The sequence below is a fragment of the Hetaerina americana genome, unplaced genomic scaffold (genome assembly GCF_022747635.1).
Source record: "Hetaerina americana unplaced genomic scaffold, ioHetAmer1.1.p SCAF_3, whole genome shotgun sequence".
In the NCBI taxonomy this organism is placed as follows: Eukaryota; Metazoa; Arthropoda; class Insecta; order Odonata; family Calopterygidae; genus Hetaerina; species Hetaerina americana.
The window spans coordinates 89,715,304-89,736,847 of NW_027286874.1; the positions used below are offsets into that span (position 1 = coordinate 89,715,304).

General features: G+C 39.6%; 1 protein-coding gene across 1 annotated transcript in view; it reads right to left on the minus strand.

Moving 5' to 3' along the window:
• Window positions 1–21,544, minus strand: part of LOC139690457 (prostasin-like) — a 39,574-nt gene that overhangs the window by 4,913 nt on the left and 13,117 nt on the right. The window contains exon 6 of the mRNA XM_071587912.1: window positions 484–542. Within this exon, the coding sequence (XP_071444013.1) occupies window positions 484–542 (59 nt within the window). The remainder of the gene's footprint in view (window positions 1–483; window positions 543–21,544) is intronic.

Below are 21,544 nucleotides of genomic sequence, written 5' to 3' on the forward strand. Positions count from 1 at the left end.
GAATTGCTTTCCCAAGTCTGCAATAATTTTACCGAGTATTTTAAATTTTAAATATACGCCAAGCGAGTGAAGATTATTTTTTAGCAAAGGAAAATAATTTATCAATACTAGATATATGATAATTTTAGTGACGATAGATATAAAAAATCTATTGTTTTCCATTTACGAGTAATAAAATAAGAAAAAATTGATAGATGAAATATGATCAGTTATATTTTAAGAACTTTCACATTCTTGCAGTTACGTAAGCCCCTGTTCAGAGGGTTAAAAAGTTAGTTTATAAAATCACAAATCACACTACCTTGAACAAGAACGACTCATGACGGTCAAACGTGGACTAATCGTTCAAAATATTTTGAAGTATACACGGGTAAAAAGAACATCGCTCCAAGGATATTATGTTTTCCTATGATTCAGTAAAAATCTGTTTGACGAATTGTTTGATTAAATATGGTCACAAAATGGAATGGGCCACTCACTAACCTGGTAAGGAAACTCCCCCGCTTTCGCATCTCGACCACCCACAATACGTCCTGGTGACCCTATTTAAAAAAAGTAACCATAATATATTAGTAATCTAACTAAATTTTTAAGAGTATTAATTTTAATACTAATTTAACCGTTGGAACGAAAAAGGAAAGGTGAGAGAATAAATTTGCTCGGGTGGAAGGTGGACAGGTAGGAGGTGAGTAAGTTCAATTGAGTGAATGTGAAAATCGTATGACACCGGAAATTAAATATTGCCATAATTTCATTTTGTCAAAACGTGCGAAAAAACTCTGCAGGTATCTCTGGAATATGGATCTGTTAGTTACCCAGCAGTCCACGAATTCCTAATTCCTACTCTCATAAAACTTATAAATGGTTGGTACATTATTATGGTTATTGGCATAACTACATGGTTGTTCTTGATATGATGAGCCTAATATTACGAGGCACAGTCGCAAAGGGCCGTTTCTCATACTTCAACATTGGTGGTTAAGATCAAGTTGTACGAATGCAGCGCTATTAACTGATTGTTTCCGATGCCACAGAAGTTATTTTTTTGATTAATTAATCGTTTGACTGTCGATGAATATCCGCGAAAATCGTTCCTTCCGCCAGTTGCGAATTTGAGTGCTGGGATTCAAATTTTGTGAGAAAAAGTATCAACAGTTGCCCAAATTCATCCGGAGTTGTGCCCAGTTAATGAACCTGTAGTAAAGAATGAAGGAAAAGCGAGACAATGGTGTCTATATTTATGAAATTAACGCACAAATATGCATGATGAAGAGCGGAGTAGCAGGGTCAGAATCCAGACAGATGAAATCGCTCAACAAATGAGTCAAGAAGAGCGATCTGATCAACGATTGACGAATAGTGCCCCGACTGATTAGTTTGCTCTTGTTGATCGCACCACTATTTACGCTATTTTTACGGAAAAGCTTAGATATCACAAATTGTGTGCAAGGTGGGTACCGAAAATGTTCACCAACCAGCAGAAAACGCAAATAATGATAAGTGGACGAGCGTTTTTGGACTTTGATTGACAACATGGGAATGATTTGACTTTGCATTTATCGACTATTTTCCGATTTTGATCTGGAAATAGTGCCTTATTGGACAACGGTTTGAAGAAGACGAAGATATCAAGACCACCTCCGTCAACTTTCCAGCAGTGAACTTCTACGACATGCTAAGGAATTGAAAAAGCGGGTGCGACGTCACGAAATATTCTTAGAAGTGAACGGTGATTTTGTAGAAAAGTGAAATAGGTTTTTAGGGAACTAAAACCTCTTACAAAAACTTTTCATGAAGAATATATTTTTTATATGACCAAACGGCTCTTACTTTTCGCATCTCGTATACAGTTTAAGTGAAAAAATGGGTACACCTAATTAAAAATGAAGTACTAAGAAGGGTAGGTAAAGAAATAGGACTATTGAATGCACTTAGGAAAAAATGGAGGGGAAGTAATCGGGGAATCCTGTTGCAAAATAGTTTACTGAGGGCCTAATGGAATAAACACACCAGGTTTGAACAGGAGAAACAGGCACTGTTAAATATCGGTGAAAATACGAGTAGTTATGACGGAAACGAGAGATAGCCAGAGAATAATTTTGATTGGAGAGAGCTACCGCAAACTAATTCTCGGGTTGATCACATGTTTTGATGAAGAAGAGAAAGATATGTTAAAATCCACAGAATAGCATGGATTTAAATCAAAGCTTCTATTTGTAGATATTTCCGGATAATAGTACATGTGCGGAGCTTGTATCAAGTGCATTCTGAATGTTCTCTCTTGATAAAAAAACTATTGTGACTACGCTCCCGTTGCGCTTAAGCGGTATCTAATGAAACTATAATTAAATTTCCTCGTTGTACAATGAGACATACTTGCACAAGTATATTCATAAAGCAATCGAATTTCTGCTTCGGCTCCTTGCTCTTGATTATCACTTAGAACTCCACTTTCGGAATCCGTTTCGAAGGAAAGAATATATAGAATCGTGAAGGAAACACCGATCAAGAGCAACAGACGTTGGCATACAGATATCTCCATTATTCACGACTTCCAAAGATTTTCCTTTCGTCTGTCACGGGGAAGTATGTCCCGAGTGTCGGCGAGGCGTGTGGGGTTTCGGCCGCGGCCATTTTAGGGAATGACTTCGAGGTCCTCAGGAGAAAAGAACACACACACTCAACACACCTTTGGTAAATGCGACGATGATGAGTGCGGGGAAGACAACACTTAAGACCATGGCTGTTGGTGATGATGGATAACTCTCGGAGTCTGAATATCTACTGTATACGTCATAGACACACGCCGAGCTATTTATTGGCGTTTTCCTAGTCTACAGCTGATAAGGCCGATGTCTGGAAAAAATCTCTGGTTATTTTTCGTATGTTTTTTACCTAAAGTTACGAACGCTGTATCCTATAAGCGTGCTTGATGACGGCATATCGTCTCTTCTTATCATATTGGGAAATTAAAATATTGGCCGAGGGAGAAACCTCCAAATTAGATCTCCGAATGCATACTACGTCAATAGTTATGCATAAAGAGATAGAAGAATCAGGTCCCCAAAAAACGTAAGTCAGCTCTTTCAAAAAGTATTCCAAGTAGTCCAACGCACTTACGCAAATAAACACATTTACACACTGACCCGGGATATCATTGAAAATTATGCGAGTGATTATTAATGAAATTCACAGTAAGGCAAGTAAAGCAGCAACAATCATTTTAGCTTACTGAAGTAAATTTCAGGGCTTCATGGTATGGGATACCTACTTTAGCAAAGAATATTATTTTTCTTTCATCTCACGGATTTGTATGATAATTGACTGAAGTCCGTATGATTTTTACCGGAATTCTTATGCTAATTGTCACCATGCAGCTGAAATATTTTAGAAAAAGTGCCAAAATAACTGAAAGGATAAATTCTAAACATATCAAAATCCTAATAATATTATCCAGTTGAATACCGTTTGCTGGTTAAAACTTTTCGCCCCGAACTTTTGTACGTGCTTCCGAATGGAAAAGAATCCTAAACACTGAATATATCTGCATTAAACACGAGTTCGTACGTTTTATTTGGTATTGTAATGAAACAGCTGTTGATTACAAGGCTTAACACCTTCAGGCTGGAATTAAGTATGAAGTTTTTCAAATTGACCTGTAGAGCGAGGGTAGAAACAGCCTCGAATTTCTAGGGAATACTGTTGGGTTAAATTCTGGAAAGGGAGGGTTCAAAGTTTTGATATTACCTTTGGATATTCCCAAATAGCATCAGAAATGTCCGGAGAACCGCCGCCGGCAGAGACAATGAACCCCTGACCTAATACTGTCAGTTTCAAGCAAGCTGAGTGTATGATACATAGTAATATTTGACTTCCACGACATAGAGTCAAACTTCTTATATAATTACTGAATAATTTACTTGGGGTAGTCAAGTGAAAGGCTTAAAACTGAGCTATATTTTCAAAACATCATGCCAGTGTCAATTTGCGTTTCCCACATTAATGGGATGGTTTGATGAGTAGCCTAAAACTGGCAGCATGCTACGAGAACGCACCAATAGTGTGAACATGACGGCTCCAGTTTCAACATGCACCATGTAGAACTTAACGAACTCTCATTCGTTTATTCAATATCTAAGGGAGTGAAACATGCCTAAACTCATCGAAGAATGACATTTTGGAATGGTGATGCACATATTCCACTTTAGCAATGAATTCTGGACTAGAGGTTCATAAAAAATGTCATTTCCGTATGAGATTCGCCTCGAACAGAGCAGGCACACGGTGTTGTGACGGCATAGGCTTTTAGAGCAATTAAAGCTATGCTTTTTCTAGAGGTATTCGTGAACTTTCGGAGCGCTGAAATACTTATAACGTACGCCAAGAGGACTACATTCAAAACCTCTATGAGTGAGAACCTTATGTATTCAAGAAATTATGTGGCGTGGGTACTTAAGTTTGGAAAATTCAATTGTATACTACCTTGATCAAAAAGTTCCCGGAATAACCACCGTGTGGCGCTCCCATCGTTCCGATTTGAGTTCTGTTTTTTTTGTTAAATTAGTACATCTGTTGTTGATATTCCCTTTAAATCTTAGTGTCATAACTTGACATTTGCAAAAGTTACGTAGCCAAGAGTACATCTATCTCTGTGTGTGTTGGCGATTTTTTACAATTGCAGAAATGGATTTAAATTTGCAACAACGAACTTGTATTAAATTTTGCGTAAAAAACGGATTTAGTGGCGCACGGACGTTGGAAATGTTGGAAAAGTGTTTCGGCAACGATTCTCTAAAAAAAACGGTCGTTTACCAGTGGCACGAGCGGTTCAGAAGTGGTCGTGAGTCAATCGAAGATGATGAACGCAGTGGCAGACCATCGACATCGAAAGTCGGTGAAAAAATTGATAAAGTAAAAGAAATGTTGGTCAATAACCGCAAATTAACCATCAGAGAAATAGCGGAGGACTTGAACATTGCCTATGGATCCGCCCAAGACATTGTGGTTAATGATTTGGGTTTCCGTCGTGTAGCAGCAAAGTTGGTGCCAAAAGACCTCAATTTCATGCAAAAAAGAGACCGTGTTGACGTCGCAAAAGACATGATTTGCGAGGCTGAATCCGATCCCACATTCATCAAAAGGATCATTACTGGAGACGAGACGTGGGTTTATGAGTACGACACGCAATCCAGACATCAGGCAAGTGAATGGCGTTCACCAAATGAGCCGAGACCAAAAAAACCACGTCGTTTTCAGTCAAAAAAGAAGGCAATGCTGACGGTTTTCATGGATTACAACGGTGTAGTGCATCATGAATTTTTGCCAGAAGGCCAGACAGTAAACAAAGAGTATTATTTGGGCGTTATGAGACGTTTGCGTGAAGCAATTCGCCGAAAGAGACCAGAAATGTGGGCAGAAAACTCGTGGATTTTGCACCATGATAACGCACCGTCGCACAGTGCTATCATTATTCGTAATTTTTTGACGAAAAATGCAACAAATACCATCCAACAGCCACCGAATTCACCTGGTTTGGCTCCCTGTGACTTCTTTCTGTTCAATCGAGTTAAAAAACCATTACGGGGAACGCGTTTTAGCAGCCGAGAGGAAGTAATGGAAAAATCGCAGGAAGCACTGATGGACATACCGAAAACCGACCGTAACTTTTGCAAATGTCAAGTTATGACACTAAGATTTAAAGGGAATATCAACAACAGATGTACCAATTTAACAAAAAAAACAGAACTCAAATCGGAACGATGGGAGCGCCACACGGTGGTTATTCCGGGAACTTTTTGATCAAGGTATACTATCCTTAAGCTTCATTGCAGGAGCAATTTTAAGTATTAATTAATTTAAACAATGATAATTGATTCAAGGAACCGTAGATCTAAAGTAATTATAATAAGTAAAATAAATGATTGAATAGGTAATTAAATAAAATTTACCTGGCAATAGATCTTGCCGATTAATTATTACAAGGTATAGTCACGTCGTAATGCAGTATAAGAATGCAACATAATAAATATTTTTTCACTAGGGAAATATTTCTGAGCCTACTATTCTGTAGTATTATTTACGGAAAATTTCTTGGCTCCTAAATTCAGAAATATGACTACAGATCTGTTTTCATTAATAATATTCTAGATTTACACTTTTCATAAAAAGTGTATTTTTTAAAAGAAAACTACCATTTCATGAATTCATAAGTTCTCCTTCAGCCTCATATTTCAGTTGGATATGTTATGTTGTAATATATCATTAAGACTTCATGCAGCGATTTTTTCTAATCAGTTCTGTCCGACTGCTTTTTAGAGCTATCTCTAATTTGCGTTTCTCGCACGTATTTTTTCTCATAAGTATGAATTTCACCACTCCACTGCTCACGTTTTTTTCCAAATACCATGAACTAAATTACTAACAAACATAGGCTTAGATTAAAGTTCATGGATCCCAGCTTGAAGTCCACAATTTTAAGTCATTAAAAGTTTTATTTCATTACTTATTATACAATTTAAATTAGGATTATTGGAGATGGAATATGAAACACAATTTTTGTTGCCATTTATTATTTTTTGCATAGAAATGTTCGTGATAAAGTTCATATATTTCGCAAAAGTGGCTGTGTGCTTATCTTCTTCATCTGCAGTTACGATTGGTTTTCGATAAAATTGATATCAAACAAATAATTACGTTTATACTTATGATGTGATGATAATTTATACAATTTGTTTTCTTGGTAAGCAAAAATGTTGCCAACTGGTAAAATCTGCATAAAAATCCGCAGCCAAATGAAGCAATATTATTAGATTATCTCTCCAAAGAGGATTCATCAGATGCGGATTCAAGGTTGGGATCTTGGGCGTATTCTGCCGCCCTTTACAGGGTTGCACCCAAAAGTGGTAGGACTGATTTTCTCTGGCGCGAACGGAGCGGTGGGGGGGGGTCTTCCTGGCAGGGTAAGGTGGAGGGGGCTCTTAGCAACAGACCGACACCAACCTCTGTCGCCTGCGGGCTGTCGTTGAGTGAGGACACCGTTTTTAGTGAAGAAAGTTTTTTGTCCGCGTCGAAAAACAAAATGAATCTGAATTTAGAGCAACGTTATTCCGTGAAGTTTTGTGCGAAACTCGGGAAGACGGCGACTGAGACCCTCGATATGATCAAGCAGGCTTATGGGGACACTGCCTTAAGCCGTTCCACAGTATTTGAGTGGCACAAGTTGTTTAAAGAGGGTAGGGAGCTCGTTGAAGACGACCATCGCTCCGGACGGCCGTCGACGGCAAGAACCGAGTGAGGGCACTGCTGAACACAGACCGACGCTTAACCAGTGAAGAAATTGCAGACCAGTTGGGTCTGTCTGCATCCAACGTCCAACGCATTATTTCACAGGATTTGGCCATGCGCAAGGTGTGCGCCAAGATGGTGCCGAAAATTCTGCCATGGCGCACTCGTCGTCAGACAGCTCCTGACCAAATACGGCGTTGCCACGTTGCCGCACCCGCCCTAGTCTCCCGATCTGGCACCACCGGACTTATTCTTCTTCCCCCTGATGAAAAGACAGCGCAAGGGACGACGTTTTGACTCGATAAAGGCCGTTCAAAAGGCTTCGACGAGGGTCATCAACGGCATCCCCAAAGAAAATTTCCAGCGGGCGTGCGGGGAATGGGAGCAACGTTATAATAAGTGTGTAGCAGCTCAAGGAGCATAATTTGAGGATTATTGAGTCGATGTAAGTATATCGTCAATAAAATTCTTGTAAAAAAATCAGTCCTACCACTTTTGGGCGCGACCCTGTATATGCCCTTCTCTGCCTTCTTCGAAATGCAAATATGGGCAGAGCTCCTAGGTATTGCTCTTCTTGAAGGTGTTATTGAAGCAAAACCAATGGACATGTAGCTTCATTGCTTGGATTTATCCTTCATTGTTGAATCCTCCGACTGTTGGCCGAAATCGTCACTTACATATATTAGCATGAATGTATTCGAAAGTCATGATTTATATGGCTAAAAAATATCAGTCAAACTGTAAACTGTCTTCAAAAGAGAGACTTCTTTGAAATTCACTTGATCCCTTCTAAGTGAAAAACAATTAGTTGTTGCGAATGGATTCGTTAATATGATGTAATACCTATCAGCGACCCTAACATTACTAAAAGATGATACATGTATATCAAAATGATTTCATTTCGGTGAGGAAGATTTAAAGGCAAAGTTTCCCATTTCCAAAGACTTACGCAAAATTTACCATGATGTATATTCTTCACCCTTGCTGGCCAGTGTTATGCATTCGATTTTATAATCTATCTAATTAGTCTATTCTTCAAATATCTCTAAATTCTCGAACAGTTCTGATGAACATTTTTTTATTTCTTCTCCCTTTTATTTTTAATTGTAACCGATAGTATGCTTATTGTCATTGGCAATCCAGAATTTGCCTTTACGCAATGGAAAACCTTCTCCTTGTTTCATCCTTACCTTTCCTTTTCACAATACCCTGTTTTAATTCACTGCACCACTGGGTCAAAATTTAACTTATCAATTATATGTATGGTGAGATTGGCAAATGAAATAGGTGAAGATATGGATCGGGAGTATTTTAATAGATAAATGACAAGAGAAAATCCGTCAGATGAGACGTAGATGAAGGAAGTGTGGTCGATACAGGAGGCATATTTTCACTCGCGCAGCTACAGATAAGAACTGATCAAATAGTAACCTGCAAGTAAAAAAGCTCTTGAGAAAATCATTATCAATTTAAAAACTCGAACTAAAAACAGATATTAAAAAGGCTTGCATATCGTGCGTGACTCACTGTTTCCGATTTTTTTGTGAACACGTAGGAGTTAGCATTAAGGCGTAAGCTCCGCGTCTTTCTTTATCAAAACAATCCCCTCTCCCTTTCTCACGCTCGCCCTCCATCCTCCCTCATTGACTGACCTGTCTCCACATCCGCGTCATGAATTATAGGGGACGCGTGCGCATCCTTGAAAGATTTGGGCTCACAGCGGCGTGAGCCCTCGCCATCGCCACCTAACCGTGTCATCGTTTCGCATGACGTGCATCGAGTTTACTTTCGGATTGCGGGAAATTCCGAACAAACAGTCTTGGTGCATGATTTTCAACATACCAGATTGTTCCCACATATTAATTTTGGACTGTTCGATTGTGAAAAATTCATTTTGCAAATCGATGATTTCTTACCCTCGAGAACAAACCAATGCGGCGTGCGGCAGACGTAAATAGACTTTGGATAGAGTGTTGTTGGGAAAAGTTGTTAACATCAGAGTCACTTGACGTTTTCGTTGCTTGCATAACGACCCCTTTGTGACTAATATGGAATATATGGACGACCGATCCCCCACTCACTAAAACTTTAATACGTATTGGTGTATTCAAGGGATCCTATAATCATGTCGTCTTCTACTTTCGAAGCTGCATTCATCCCTGGGCTTTAGCCTCTTCAACAATTAAAACCTGATTTCATTAATATTTTTCTATTCCTTCCAGTCAGAAATATGAATTCTTCATAAATCCTCTATGATTCCGATTAATATCATTATTTAGGCCTCCCCCTGGGTCTATTTCCATCTAGTGTTCATTCATAAATATGATCGATCTTGTCTCTAATCATCGGATTCTTGGTGAGTTTTGGAAGAGAAATACGATTTCTTCCTTAATCACCTCATTCAGTTCTACACTTAACTTACAGGGTTCGTCCGGAAAATAAGTGTACTGAGCTCAGGAAAAAAAATGTATTACACTTTTACATATCTTAAGCTAATATTCCTCAAAATAGGACCCTTGTGAGTCGATACACTTGTTCCAGCGGCGTTCCCATTCCTGGAACGCTCCCGCGAAGGCATCATCGGGAACCTCTCGAAGACACGTCGTCACGGCCTCTTTGACGGCGTCCAAAGTCCCGTATCGCGTTCCTTTCAAACTCCTCTTTATCTTCGGGAACAGAAAGAAGTCCGGTGGTGCCAAGTCCGGGCTGTAGGGCGGGTGCGGCAGCGTTGCCACGCCGTGCTTGGCCAAGAAGTCCGACACGACAAGCGCGGTGTGAGACGGCGCATTGTCGTGATGCAGCCGCCAGATGTTTTTGATCGCTGGCCGGACGCGGGCGACTCGTTTTCGAAGCCTGTCGAGCACTTGGACGTAAAATGCAGCATTTACAGTTTGTCGTTCAGGTACAAATTCGTAGTGGACGACTCCCCTTTTGTCAAAAAAGACAATGAGCATCGCCTTGATCCGAGATTTGCTCATGCGAGCTTTCTTTTGACGGGGTGATGATGGGGTGTGCCACTCCGCACTTTGTCTCTTCGACTCCGGGTCGTACTCAAAGATCCACGTCTCGTCACCCGAAACAACGTTCTCTAAAAAATGTGGATCATTTTTGCAGTGATCCGCAAGTTGTGTCGCGATTTCCAAACGATTGAGTCTTTGATCATCACTGAGCACTTTCGGCACCAACTTTGCACAAATTTTTCGCATCTGTAATTGCTCCCTAATAATCTCGTGCACTATTGTTTTTGGCACATTACACTGCTCTGCTATCATCCGAACACTAAGACGACGATCAGAGTTCAGTACATCGCGAACTTTTCGCACATTTTCGTCGGTGAGTGTCGTTGATGGGCGTCCAGGCCGTGGTTCGTCGTCGACCTCTTCTCTGCCCTCCACGAACATCTTGTGCCACCGAAAGATCATGTTTCTGGACATGGCTGACTCCCCGTAAGCCTGGTTAATCATACCAACAGTTTCGGTAGACGATTTCCCAAGCTTTACCGCAAATTTGATGGAATAACGCTGCTCCAAAAACTTCGGCATCGCGTTCCGTGACGTGGGTCGAGCGTGGAGGTTCGCGTTAACAGAGCTCCTCACTACACCACAGCTCAGAGCCGACTGCCTTTTTCAGCGTCGCTTGCCAACATACCCCCCTCCAATCGCAGCCAGTCAGAGCGGTGCTGGGTGCGCCTGGAGCGGCGGGAAAAAATCAGTACACTTATTTTCCGGACGAACCCTGTACCCTAGCTCCACTCCCACACAATAGTTAGGAAGGGATTACACTTTTATGCATCGCCTTTTTCGCTGGTGTATATTCATTCATTCTTTCCTGTATGTACCCCACAAATTCCAAACAACTTTTTTGCATTATTTGTCAATTTTCATGCTAAAAAAACTTAACATCTAAATCTAATACAAATGATTGATTTGTATTAGATTATAGAAATGTTTGTATTAGATGTATAGAAATGATCATTTTCCTGACACCATTGCATCATCTTCATACAATATAAAATATACTTAGTGTTTACAGTAACTTCCAATGCCTGAAGCAGGGCGAAAAGAGGAGTAGAGGGGACAGAAGGGACAAAAAGTAAGGGCAGGGGGTGAACAAAAGAGAATGACAAAATTATATAAAGAGTGGAACAATATGAGAGAGAAAAGATGAGCTCTTTGTGACAAACAGAGCACAGGTGGGGTGAACTTGAAGAATATCCAAAGAGTAGGCATAGATGGAAAAAAAATAGGTTCATTGAGAATCTTGTTGTTGAAAGGGTACCTTCATCACACTGCACACAAAATTTGACTGCCCATTTTTTATCTAAATATAGAAATATATCCCCACCATTTGATAATTCTAGTGATAGCATGATGAATTATAGATCATAGATTCCCAGGTTCAAATCTGGGTAATACCTCCAAACACCCTTTGGAACGCCCAGGGCGTGATTTTCTGGGTACCAGATCTTCCTCGGGAACTGTAGGCAGCAAAGCAAAATTTTGATAAGTCCACTAATGTATGAATTTCACACATTTGGACTTATCATTTGACGAGGTCTAAATTCATCCACCAAAATTCACTTTCTGGTTTAATTTTGTGATGGCATGGGTCATATAGAAATACCTCATTGACCAGCCAAACATGAGAGGCTGTTTGAAGAGAATATAATACTGGTGCTAATAAACAGCAAAATTATTTAATCAACCAAACTGATGACCTCCAATCTACTACCACATGGCTAAAGATGAAGTGTACATCTCCTCCCAAGTAGAGAGAGTATTCTCACCAATCATAAACGACCTTCGGATTAATCACTGTCTATACATTTTTGTTTTTTAATTTTTTGAAAATACTAAATGTTTAGGTAAGGAAATAATTATTTAATACTGTAGTATTTGAGTAAAATGTTTGACAAAAAGTTAGGGGAAATGATCAAACCAGCTAGGTATTTTTCCTAGAACTCCCAATGTGAGTTATGTTTGTATAACATTAGAAGGTACAACATACGAGGGTCATCCGGAAAGTAGTACCCGTTCTGCCGCATGAAGTGCTGACGACGCGAGTAGCCGCTGGACGAGGTCAGATAGCTTCAGTGGCTTGTCTGCCTTCTCTGAGCCAAGTTGCGTGACGCTAGCATTGCCTGTGTTGTTTCTGTGATTGTTTACAATGTTTAAAAAAATTGAGAACGCCGCCAGTTGTGAAGTGAGGGCAGTGATTAAATTCCTCAATGCAAGAAACGTTCGCCCATGTGATATTCATCGCCAATTAAAGAAGGTGTATGGAGACAATGTAATGGACGAGTCGTCTGTTCGGCGGTGGTGTCGCAACTTCAACATGGGGAGGGGGAACACACACGACGATGAGCGTTCGGAGAGACCGTCTGTCATTACACACCAACTGGTGAGCTCAGTTGACGAATTCGTGAGGAACGATCGGCTCGTCACAATTGATGACATCTGTGAGCATTTTCCCAATGTTTCTCGAACAATTGTTCATGAAATTGTTAAACACCATCTGCATTATGCAAAAATTTGTGCAAGATGGGTCCCTCGCGTATCTCAATGAGCTGGCGGCGAAGGACTATGCAGCAGGAATACAGAAACTTGTCACACGTTATGACAAATGCCTTAATTTGCTTGGAGATTATGTTGAGAAGTAGTTTAAAGTATCCTCTTTCAAATAAAATTTTTTATGTTTGTTAATATTTACTTTTGTGTCTTTATTTCACGAACGGGTACTACTTTCCGGATGACCCTCGTACTTATCCACAGAATTCTATGGAAAAGGTGCTGTTCCTTCTAATATTATGGATAAACACTTCACTCAAATCCATAGAGTTTATGAGAGCAATAGATTTTCTCAAAAGAGAGAATCAAAGGTCTAAAGTGATTGCTCTAATCACGAATCCACGAACATATTGTGCCACCGAAAGATCATGTTTCTGGACATGGCTGACTCCCCGTAAGCCTGGTTAATCATACCGACAGTTTCGGTAGACGATTTCCCAAGCTTTACCGCAAATTTGATGGAATAACGCTGCTCCAAAAACTTCGGCATCGCGTTCCGTGACGTGGGTCGAGCGTGGAGGTTCGCGTTAACAGAGCTCCTCACTACACCACAGCTCAGAGCCGACTGCCTTTTTCAGCGTCGCTTGCCAACATACCCCCGTCCAATCGCAGCCCGTCAGAGCGGTGCTGGGTGCGCCTGGAGCGGCGGGAAAAAATCAGTACCTATTTTCCGGACGAACCCTGTAATTTTTCATTCACCGTCATCCTCCTGTGCTATACCGAAAATCCATCTAATATTTAAAGTATTTTCCTTTTAAAAAATAACTCATTCCTTGATTTTTCCTGCGCCCATGTCTTGCAGGTGTATATTAAAACTGATCTTAATACTGAATGGTTGCGTTTACGGTTGGATTTATTGTTTGCGTATAACATTAGAGCTTGCTGGTCCCTTTAAGGCATTAAGGCATGTATAACCTCTGTGTTTTTCAAATTTTGTACGGTTAAATTTTAGTGATCCAACTAAATCTCAGGATTTTACCATGATTTTTTTCATTTACAATCAACCATCTTACAGGTTACTTTCTCCGACTCTTACAGTTTTCCTTTAACCACTTCACCAGTTGTTATAATTAGGATGTCATCAGCATATGCCGCTGTTTGGAATTATATAAGTTACATTGCTCGGTGTGTCCATAATCTGGCTGCAGTGTCTAATAAAAGATAACATTACATCATTGATCGAACACCATCCTGTCTTAAACATTTTTTCAAATTTGAAGGGTACCATGGAATCCGCATGTATTTTCATCTCACTTGGTACCTCCATGGTAACATCGATAAGCTTGACAAAACGCTTGCAATTACCTAATTTCATATGGTCGCCCAGCATTATCTGGTTATTGCCAAAATTTACCAAAAGTCATTTTCTAATCCACAAACAAAAGGAGTAGGAAAACTCCTCATGCTCATTGCTATTCTCAATGACTATAAACTGCGGCATAGGTAAAAATATACTGGGCTGGATTAAAGACTTTTTGAACAGTCGGGTAGAAAAAGTAGCCATAGATGTTGTTATCTCGAATGCAGTAGAAGTCACTTCAGGTATTCCTAAGGAAGTGTTATCGAACTTCTTTTATTCTTTGTTTACGTCAACGGCATAATTCCATGCGTCCATTTGCCGACGATGCTGTTGTCCATAGAGCTATCCATAATCCTGACGATAAAGCAACTTTAGCAGATGACCTAATGGCTATAGAACGTTGGTGCGACCCTTGGAAATCAGAAATAAACTTTAAAAAGGGCTTAGTAATGACCTATTGGAAAATAGCAATACCTTCCCGAACGGCTACTGCGTCAGGAATGCCGAAATAGAAAGTGTAGACTCAATTAAATACTATAGTGTTGCCCTCACTCACGACTTTTCCTGAGTGGAACATACCCGGGGAATATGTGGAAAAGCTGACAAAAATGTATGATTTATTGGAAGAGGTTGTGATGAAAAGGTTAAAAATCAATGTTATTACTCGTTGTTAAAGAATAATTTAAAATATACTGCTAGTATATGGGATCCTCGTGAAGATGGATTGACTGACGAATTAGATCGCGCAGCGTAGGAGCTAGATTTGTAAAACGGTGTCATCATAAACTGAGTAGTGTATCAAAATTATTGGAGGAACTAGGCTGGAAATCACTGACGGAAAGAAGGTTAAATTACTGATTAAATCTCTTGCATGAAATTGAAAGAATTTTTCTTCCAAAGCGTTTTCACGAATGATGTTGCCACCGCGGATTTCCCAGATACAATACATGCTGAACTAATGGTAAATATAACAGCGGACGGACAAGAAATTACCAAATTACTCAAAGAGATTAAACCCAACAAATCCCCGGGGTTTCAAAAACAATACCAGCTAGGATGTTAAAACATTTAGCTCCTGACATCACCCTGTATCTCGAAGTTACATTGAAAAAATTCCTCACTGAGTCCGAAGTTCCTAAGAATTGGAAAACCGCGCAGATAGCGCCTATTTTTAAAAGCGGTGAGAGGGAGGATCACAGTAATTACAGACCTGTTTCTCTTACTTCTATTAGTTTCAAAACTTTGGAACACTTCAGTGTCAGTTTGATAATAGCATACCTCGATGCCATTAACTATTTAATTAACAATCAGGACAGATTTAGGAAACTCTCTCATGCGAGACCAAATTAGGACTATTTACACGTGAGTTACTTTTATCGGGTGAGAGTAGAAGGCAAGTGGATGCGATCTTTTTGGGTTTTCAAAGCCATTTGATAAGGTTCCCCGAGGCTAACTAATTCATAAACTGAAGTTCGCAGATATAAACAAGAGCGCAATGAATTGGGTTGAAGACTTTCTGTCAGGGCGGGAACAGAGGGTAGTCCTTGACGGCACTAGTTATTATAGCAAAAATCCCACTTATTAAGATACATTTCATGAATCATTGTTCCCACTAACGATAAGGGATCAGAATAATATCCTCTGACCGCGCTAGGAGGGGAATGTATTTATGATTTAAAGTAGTCTTTTGTGTGATTACCCCCTGCCACGCACCCTGACGGTGGGTTGCGGGGTATTATGTGAATAAAACAAGCGATGTGAGCAATTCTTGTTTGCATCTTCCCTTGCCCCATAATTTAATTACCCTACCTTACTTCACTCATATATTGAAATACTCCTTCTAACAGACATCTGCAATCTTTTATTTATGCAATCCTGGTTCCCTGGCAGCTCATTCACACCCCGAAGACATTTCATCCCTCGAATTCTTCTCTTCCGCTAGCATAGTTCAATCCCCATTTACTCCTTATCCATTGGGACTCTTTTAACGTGTTACATATCGCCTTTTTCCGGACTACGTCGGACTCATTCTCCTGTTGGTCTTCTTCCTTCTCCCACCAGTGGGTCTGAAATTCCTCCGCTCCCCTCGGGCCGTATATCACTCAATTAGAGATTGAAGCTCTTGTATAAATTGGAAGGAGGTCTCTTTAGCAGTGATATTGAAAATGTATTATAACCCCCATCTACTACGGTATGAGAGATCATGTTGATAAAATAAGAGAGATTTATTGTATAACAGAATGAGGTAAGATGTCATTTTTTCCGCGAACGATAGGGGATCGTAATAGCTTTGTTCGACCGCGGTAGGGTCATGTTCGGGTAAAATTATTCTGCTGTGTATTCACCCCCTGCTATACATCTTAGTGGTGGCTTGCAGGCTATATAAATAAATAAAATAAATAAAGGCCTTCCTTGGCCTTTTTAAAAATTTTTTGTATGTATTTCGAGTGCAATTTCCTTTGTTGTCTCAAACCCTTCTCACCTTCCTGTGGTACCATCGTGGTTCTTTACCATCGTTTTTCTCTTTTGTAGGGATAAATGTCTCCATACCGTGTCTATAGTGTAAGTATACTGTGCACGAGTATATGCTTGTATATACTGTAACCTAAAGGGAAAACTTCACCGTTGTTAGCATCCACAGTAAGACAGCTCGCCGTTCCCAAAACCCTGTCCTCGTCTAGATTTTGGAATATATGATCGACTTCGGCTCTTTTGTTTTTAGTACTACGACAGTTTAGTATCAGGGGCTGCAACTTATATTTTGAACCTTGACAACATTCAGTGCCTTAGGCGCCATCTGGCGTTTCCATCTGAAAGTTTCACCCTTTTAACTCTAACTTTCTTCAACACATTTTTTCGTTTGAGCATAACTTGTGTTGCTTACAGTAGCTCGAAAATATTGTCTCAGCGAAAAAATGGAGTTAACTCGTGAACAATTTCGTGCGATGATTTTTTACGACTTTCGACGTGGATTATCAAGACGGGAGTGCATCGATCAACTTACTTCCACTTTTGGCGATGAAGCCCCATCCTTTGCCACTGTAAAACGCTGGTATAACGAATCCCATCATGGCTGCCGTTCGCTCAGCGACGAAAATCGTGAAGGTCGTCCAAAATAAATTGCTGTGCAAGAAAACACTGATGCTGAGCAAGAACTAATAAAGGAAGATGGTCATGTGACTTACCATGAGGGGATCATCCAAGGGGATTAGTGTGACGAGTATCAATAAGATATTGCATGAACATTTAGCTGTGAAAAAATTTGTTCGCGTTGGATCCGTTCAGGCTGAAGGTATATTTTTACCATCGGTGTTTCTTTAAATAAAAAAATTGCTACAAATTATTGTAAATTATACTAGTAGTAGTATTAAGGGGAGAAGACCGACTGCTGAGGTCATTTGCGCCATAGGGGATGGAATGGAAATGATGAAAGGTGGAGAGAAATCCAGCGTCGGCATTAGCCTATTCTTTACGAAAGGCGCCAATGGGTCCGCAGCTTAACGTCCCATCCGACGGACGGCGTACTCACTCAATGTGCCCTCCACAAAGCACCTCAAGTAGGATCGAGATACCTATGAAAAATATTCAACACCGCCTGGATTTGAACCCGAGCCCTCTGGGTGGGAAGCCAGTACGATAGCCTCCGCACCAATCCCGATCCCCGTAAATTATACTTTTTGAACATTAAAATTGATAATATAGTAATGAATATGCAAAGTGGAAATACTAGTTTAGTTACCAACAAGACGGTTCCAAAAAATGTCTTTTTGTTTAAAAAAGTTAACTAACTAGCTCTGACTTTGAATTTTCATGAAGGTACCTTTAATATTGCACTTTGCATCGAGGTCTCTCCTCGCTGTATGCTACTTTGGGTCGATTTAGGAAATTCATGTTTTCATATGTTCCAGCAACAATTTTAATCTATGGAGACAGCTAATTACTTTCATTAGCTCTACTATTAAATCGAGTGAGTTGATCCCTGGGGAATGCAGAATAATAGCCTGCGAGAAGGTGCGCTGAAAAACGGATTAATAAGGCAAGGTGTTCGGCAATAATTAAGCAGTACTTCAAAAAATTCTTCTCAATTCCTCCATACTTTTACCTTTAGTCAAACTTATTTTTCTTGCAATTTATTGTTTATGTGTTTTTATACATAGTATGCTTATTGCCATCAATAATTACACGCATTATACATATTTTTATAATAGCATATACATCTTTTGTTTCATTCTTTCCCTTTCATTTTTATATTACGGCTTCTCAAGTGTTTACACATGATGCGTAGGATGATAAAATTAGAGATATGGATCGGGGACGTTTTTAAAATTATGCAAACGGAGAATGGGAAACCGCCAGAAGAAACCTAGGTGGAGGAAGTGTGGTCGATGCAGGAAGCACGTCTACCCTCATCCCATTACACGCAAAGACTGATTAGATAGCAAAACGAAAGAAAAAAAGTGCTTGAAAAAATCATTATCATTCAAAAACGTTGAAGTAGAAACGGGAATTAAATACTAGGCTTGCATATCGTGCGTGATTCATTGGTTCAGAGTTTTTGTTGCGCACACATAGGAGTTAACATTAAAAGCGTAAATTCAGCGTCTCTTTTTATCTCAGCATTTCCCTCGATCTCATTCACGCCCCCGCCCCCTCCTCCCAATGGCTGCCCCGCCTTCACATCAGCTTTATGGATGGAAGTAGACAATCGCGCATCCTTGAAAGATTTGGGCACACGGCGGCTCGCGCCTTCACCGTGGCCTCTTAACCGTGACATCGTTTTCCGTCGCATGGACCAATTTTACTCCCGAAATGCGGGAAATTCTCAATGTTCAAGGTGGACAGAGCTAATGCAAGATTGTTAATAAACGTCATGGTGCCCATCCTTAACTTTAGGGCTATTAGGGAGAACATTTTATATTGGGAGAAAATATTTTAAATATTGCTATATGGGGAGAAAATGCTAGAATTTCAGTCGATTTACCCTCGAAAACAAGTGAAAACCGATCGTTATTCGAGTTAGCAAAAGTAGAATGCGCATCCTACAGTCCCACACTGAGAGAAATCGAGAACTACACAGTCACATGACATTTTTGATTGGCGGCGGTCCGGAAATTTTATCCTTACTAAAGTGATTTCTCGTAACAAATAAGATACCTGTTCGAGTAAATCGTCGCTAAAATAGCAATTAATGATTTTAACAGATTGCCAAATAAAGAATGCTTAAACTAGAATTGTAGAATCGGAATATTGGAGCTCTGTAAAATCATTTAACCTGCGCAGAGGGATATCTTATATACGTATGTATCAACAGCTTTAGTAAATGGAATTGATTATGTGAAACATGAACTTTTCATCAAGTTGCTTAAACTCGTTTTATATTGGTACATTCAATCCTACGATCATACCATTTTCTTCTTTCGTCGCTATAATCATTCAAGGCCTCTCTCCTCCTCAACAGTTAAAACTTATCTTCATTCGTATTTTACTAGCTCCTTCCAGTCAGGGATATTTATTTTTCCGAAATCTTCTATAAGATTGAATTTAATCATTTATAGGTCCCTCTGGGTCCGTTTCCATCTAGTATCCATTCCTGAGATCTAATAGTTCATCTTGTCTGTAGTCAAAGGATTTTTTGTGAATTTTTGGACCGGAATATAGTCTATTCCTTCATTATCTCATTTAATTCTATATTTCACTTAATTCTCCATTCACCAACATTCTCTTGTGTTGGTCCGAAAATTTTTAACTCTTTTTCTTTTAAACTTCAGTCATTTATTATTTCGCTTTTGTTTCGCAGCTGTAAACGAACCTTAATGCTGATTGATTGATTTTAAGTTTGGGTTTTTTTGTAAATTACTAGAGCTTACCAGTTCTTTTAGGGCCCGGCGACATCCTCTATCTGCATTTAGTCTCTGTTTTATTTCATCTGTGATTACATTATTTACGCTTTAAGTTGATCCTAGGTATTTGAAGGCACGCATTTTCAATTTTCGTCTTCAATCAGTTTCAACTTTAACAATTTTCTCAGCATTTTCATCAATTCTATTATCAGCCACGGTCTACGTTCATATAAGTAAATAAATAATGTCCATTCCAAATACATGTTTTAGTATTCTACTATTGGAAAATGATGGATGTGACATTGGTATCCTTCAACAACGATAACGGACTGCTCCGGTTGACGTCATGTGTAATGTAGTTTTTCCCCATGATGTGTTTCCCTTCTCTCAATTTTCTCACAAATAAGAACTCATCCGTAATGGATTCTCTATTCTATCATGGTCCCACGCCACCTCATCAGAACCATGAGGATATTTTATCCCTCTTTTTTGAGGATATTTTAACTCATGAGGATATTTTAACTCTTTTTGCTGGCAAATTTCAATCCCCATTTGCTGCTTGGCCACTGGGACTCTTATCGAATTATCTATTACTTTTTTCAGGACTAAGTTAGTCTCGTTCCACTTTTGATCATCTTCCACTTCCCGCTTGGGGAGCTGAAATTCCCGTGCTCGGCACAACCCTCATGCCGAAAAAGCACTCCAATCACTTTCAGCTCAACCGCCACCCAGTTCACGAATTAAACTCCTCAATCCATACTTAATTTTTTAATTGATCTACTCAGGCACACGCTACTTACGCATATTGTTATCTACGCAACTTCCTCATTTGAGGTACTCATTTATTGAAGTTTTAATGGGCATAACTTTGAAGTCCTTTGTCGCTGTATTCCTGTTCATAAAATCATTTGAAAGTGTTCAATACTCAGTTGGTGATGAATGCATTAAGAAGATGCACGACGCAAACCTAAAATCATCAAGTAGACCCTGAAGGGGTGCGAAGTAAGACTAACAGGAAAATATGGAGTTTAGGCCTTGCAGGCTGGATGGGCGAGGGAGGATATCTGCAAGGGAAGGTGAGAGGATGAAACTAATCAAAGATCGCGATAATACGGATCACGAGGCATGCATTGCTGTGGCTTATAGTGTTATGACTATGATGAACGGTCACAGTCACTATGAAGAGATGATGTATATAAGTGGATGTTATCCTTTATTAGGTTACTGTTGAGTCTAATAGGATGATCAAGTCCACTGCACTAATTTCATATTAGTGAGCAATAAATTGTTTAAAAGATGAAGAAAATACTATTATATGTTACCTTACTATTCAATTGGTAATTGCAGAGGTAGTAAGAAATGAAAATCGTCAAAAAGAATGGACTTTCTATAATAAACTCTTCTAAAGAATTACATTTTTGCAAAATGCATGTTTCTCTGCATCTCCCTGTTTTGGACAGACAACCTATATTCACCAAGTAGTTTCATAGAGGTTGCAGAACTGTTGTGAAAACCTTTGAGAGAACAAGTTTATTTGCAGATCTGTTCTCGGC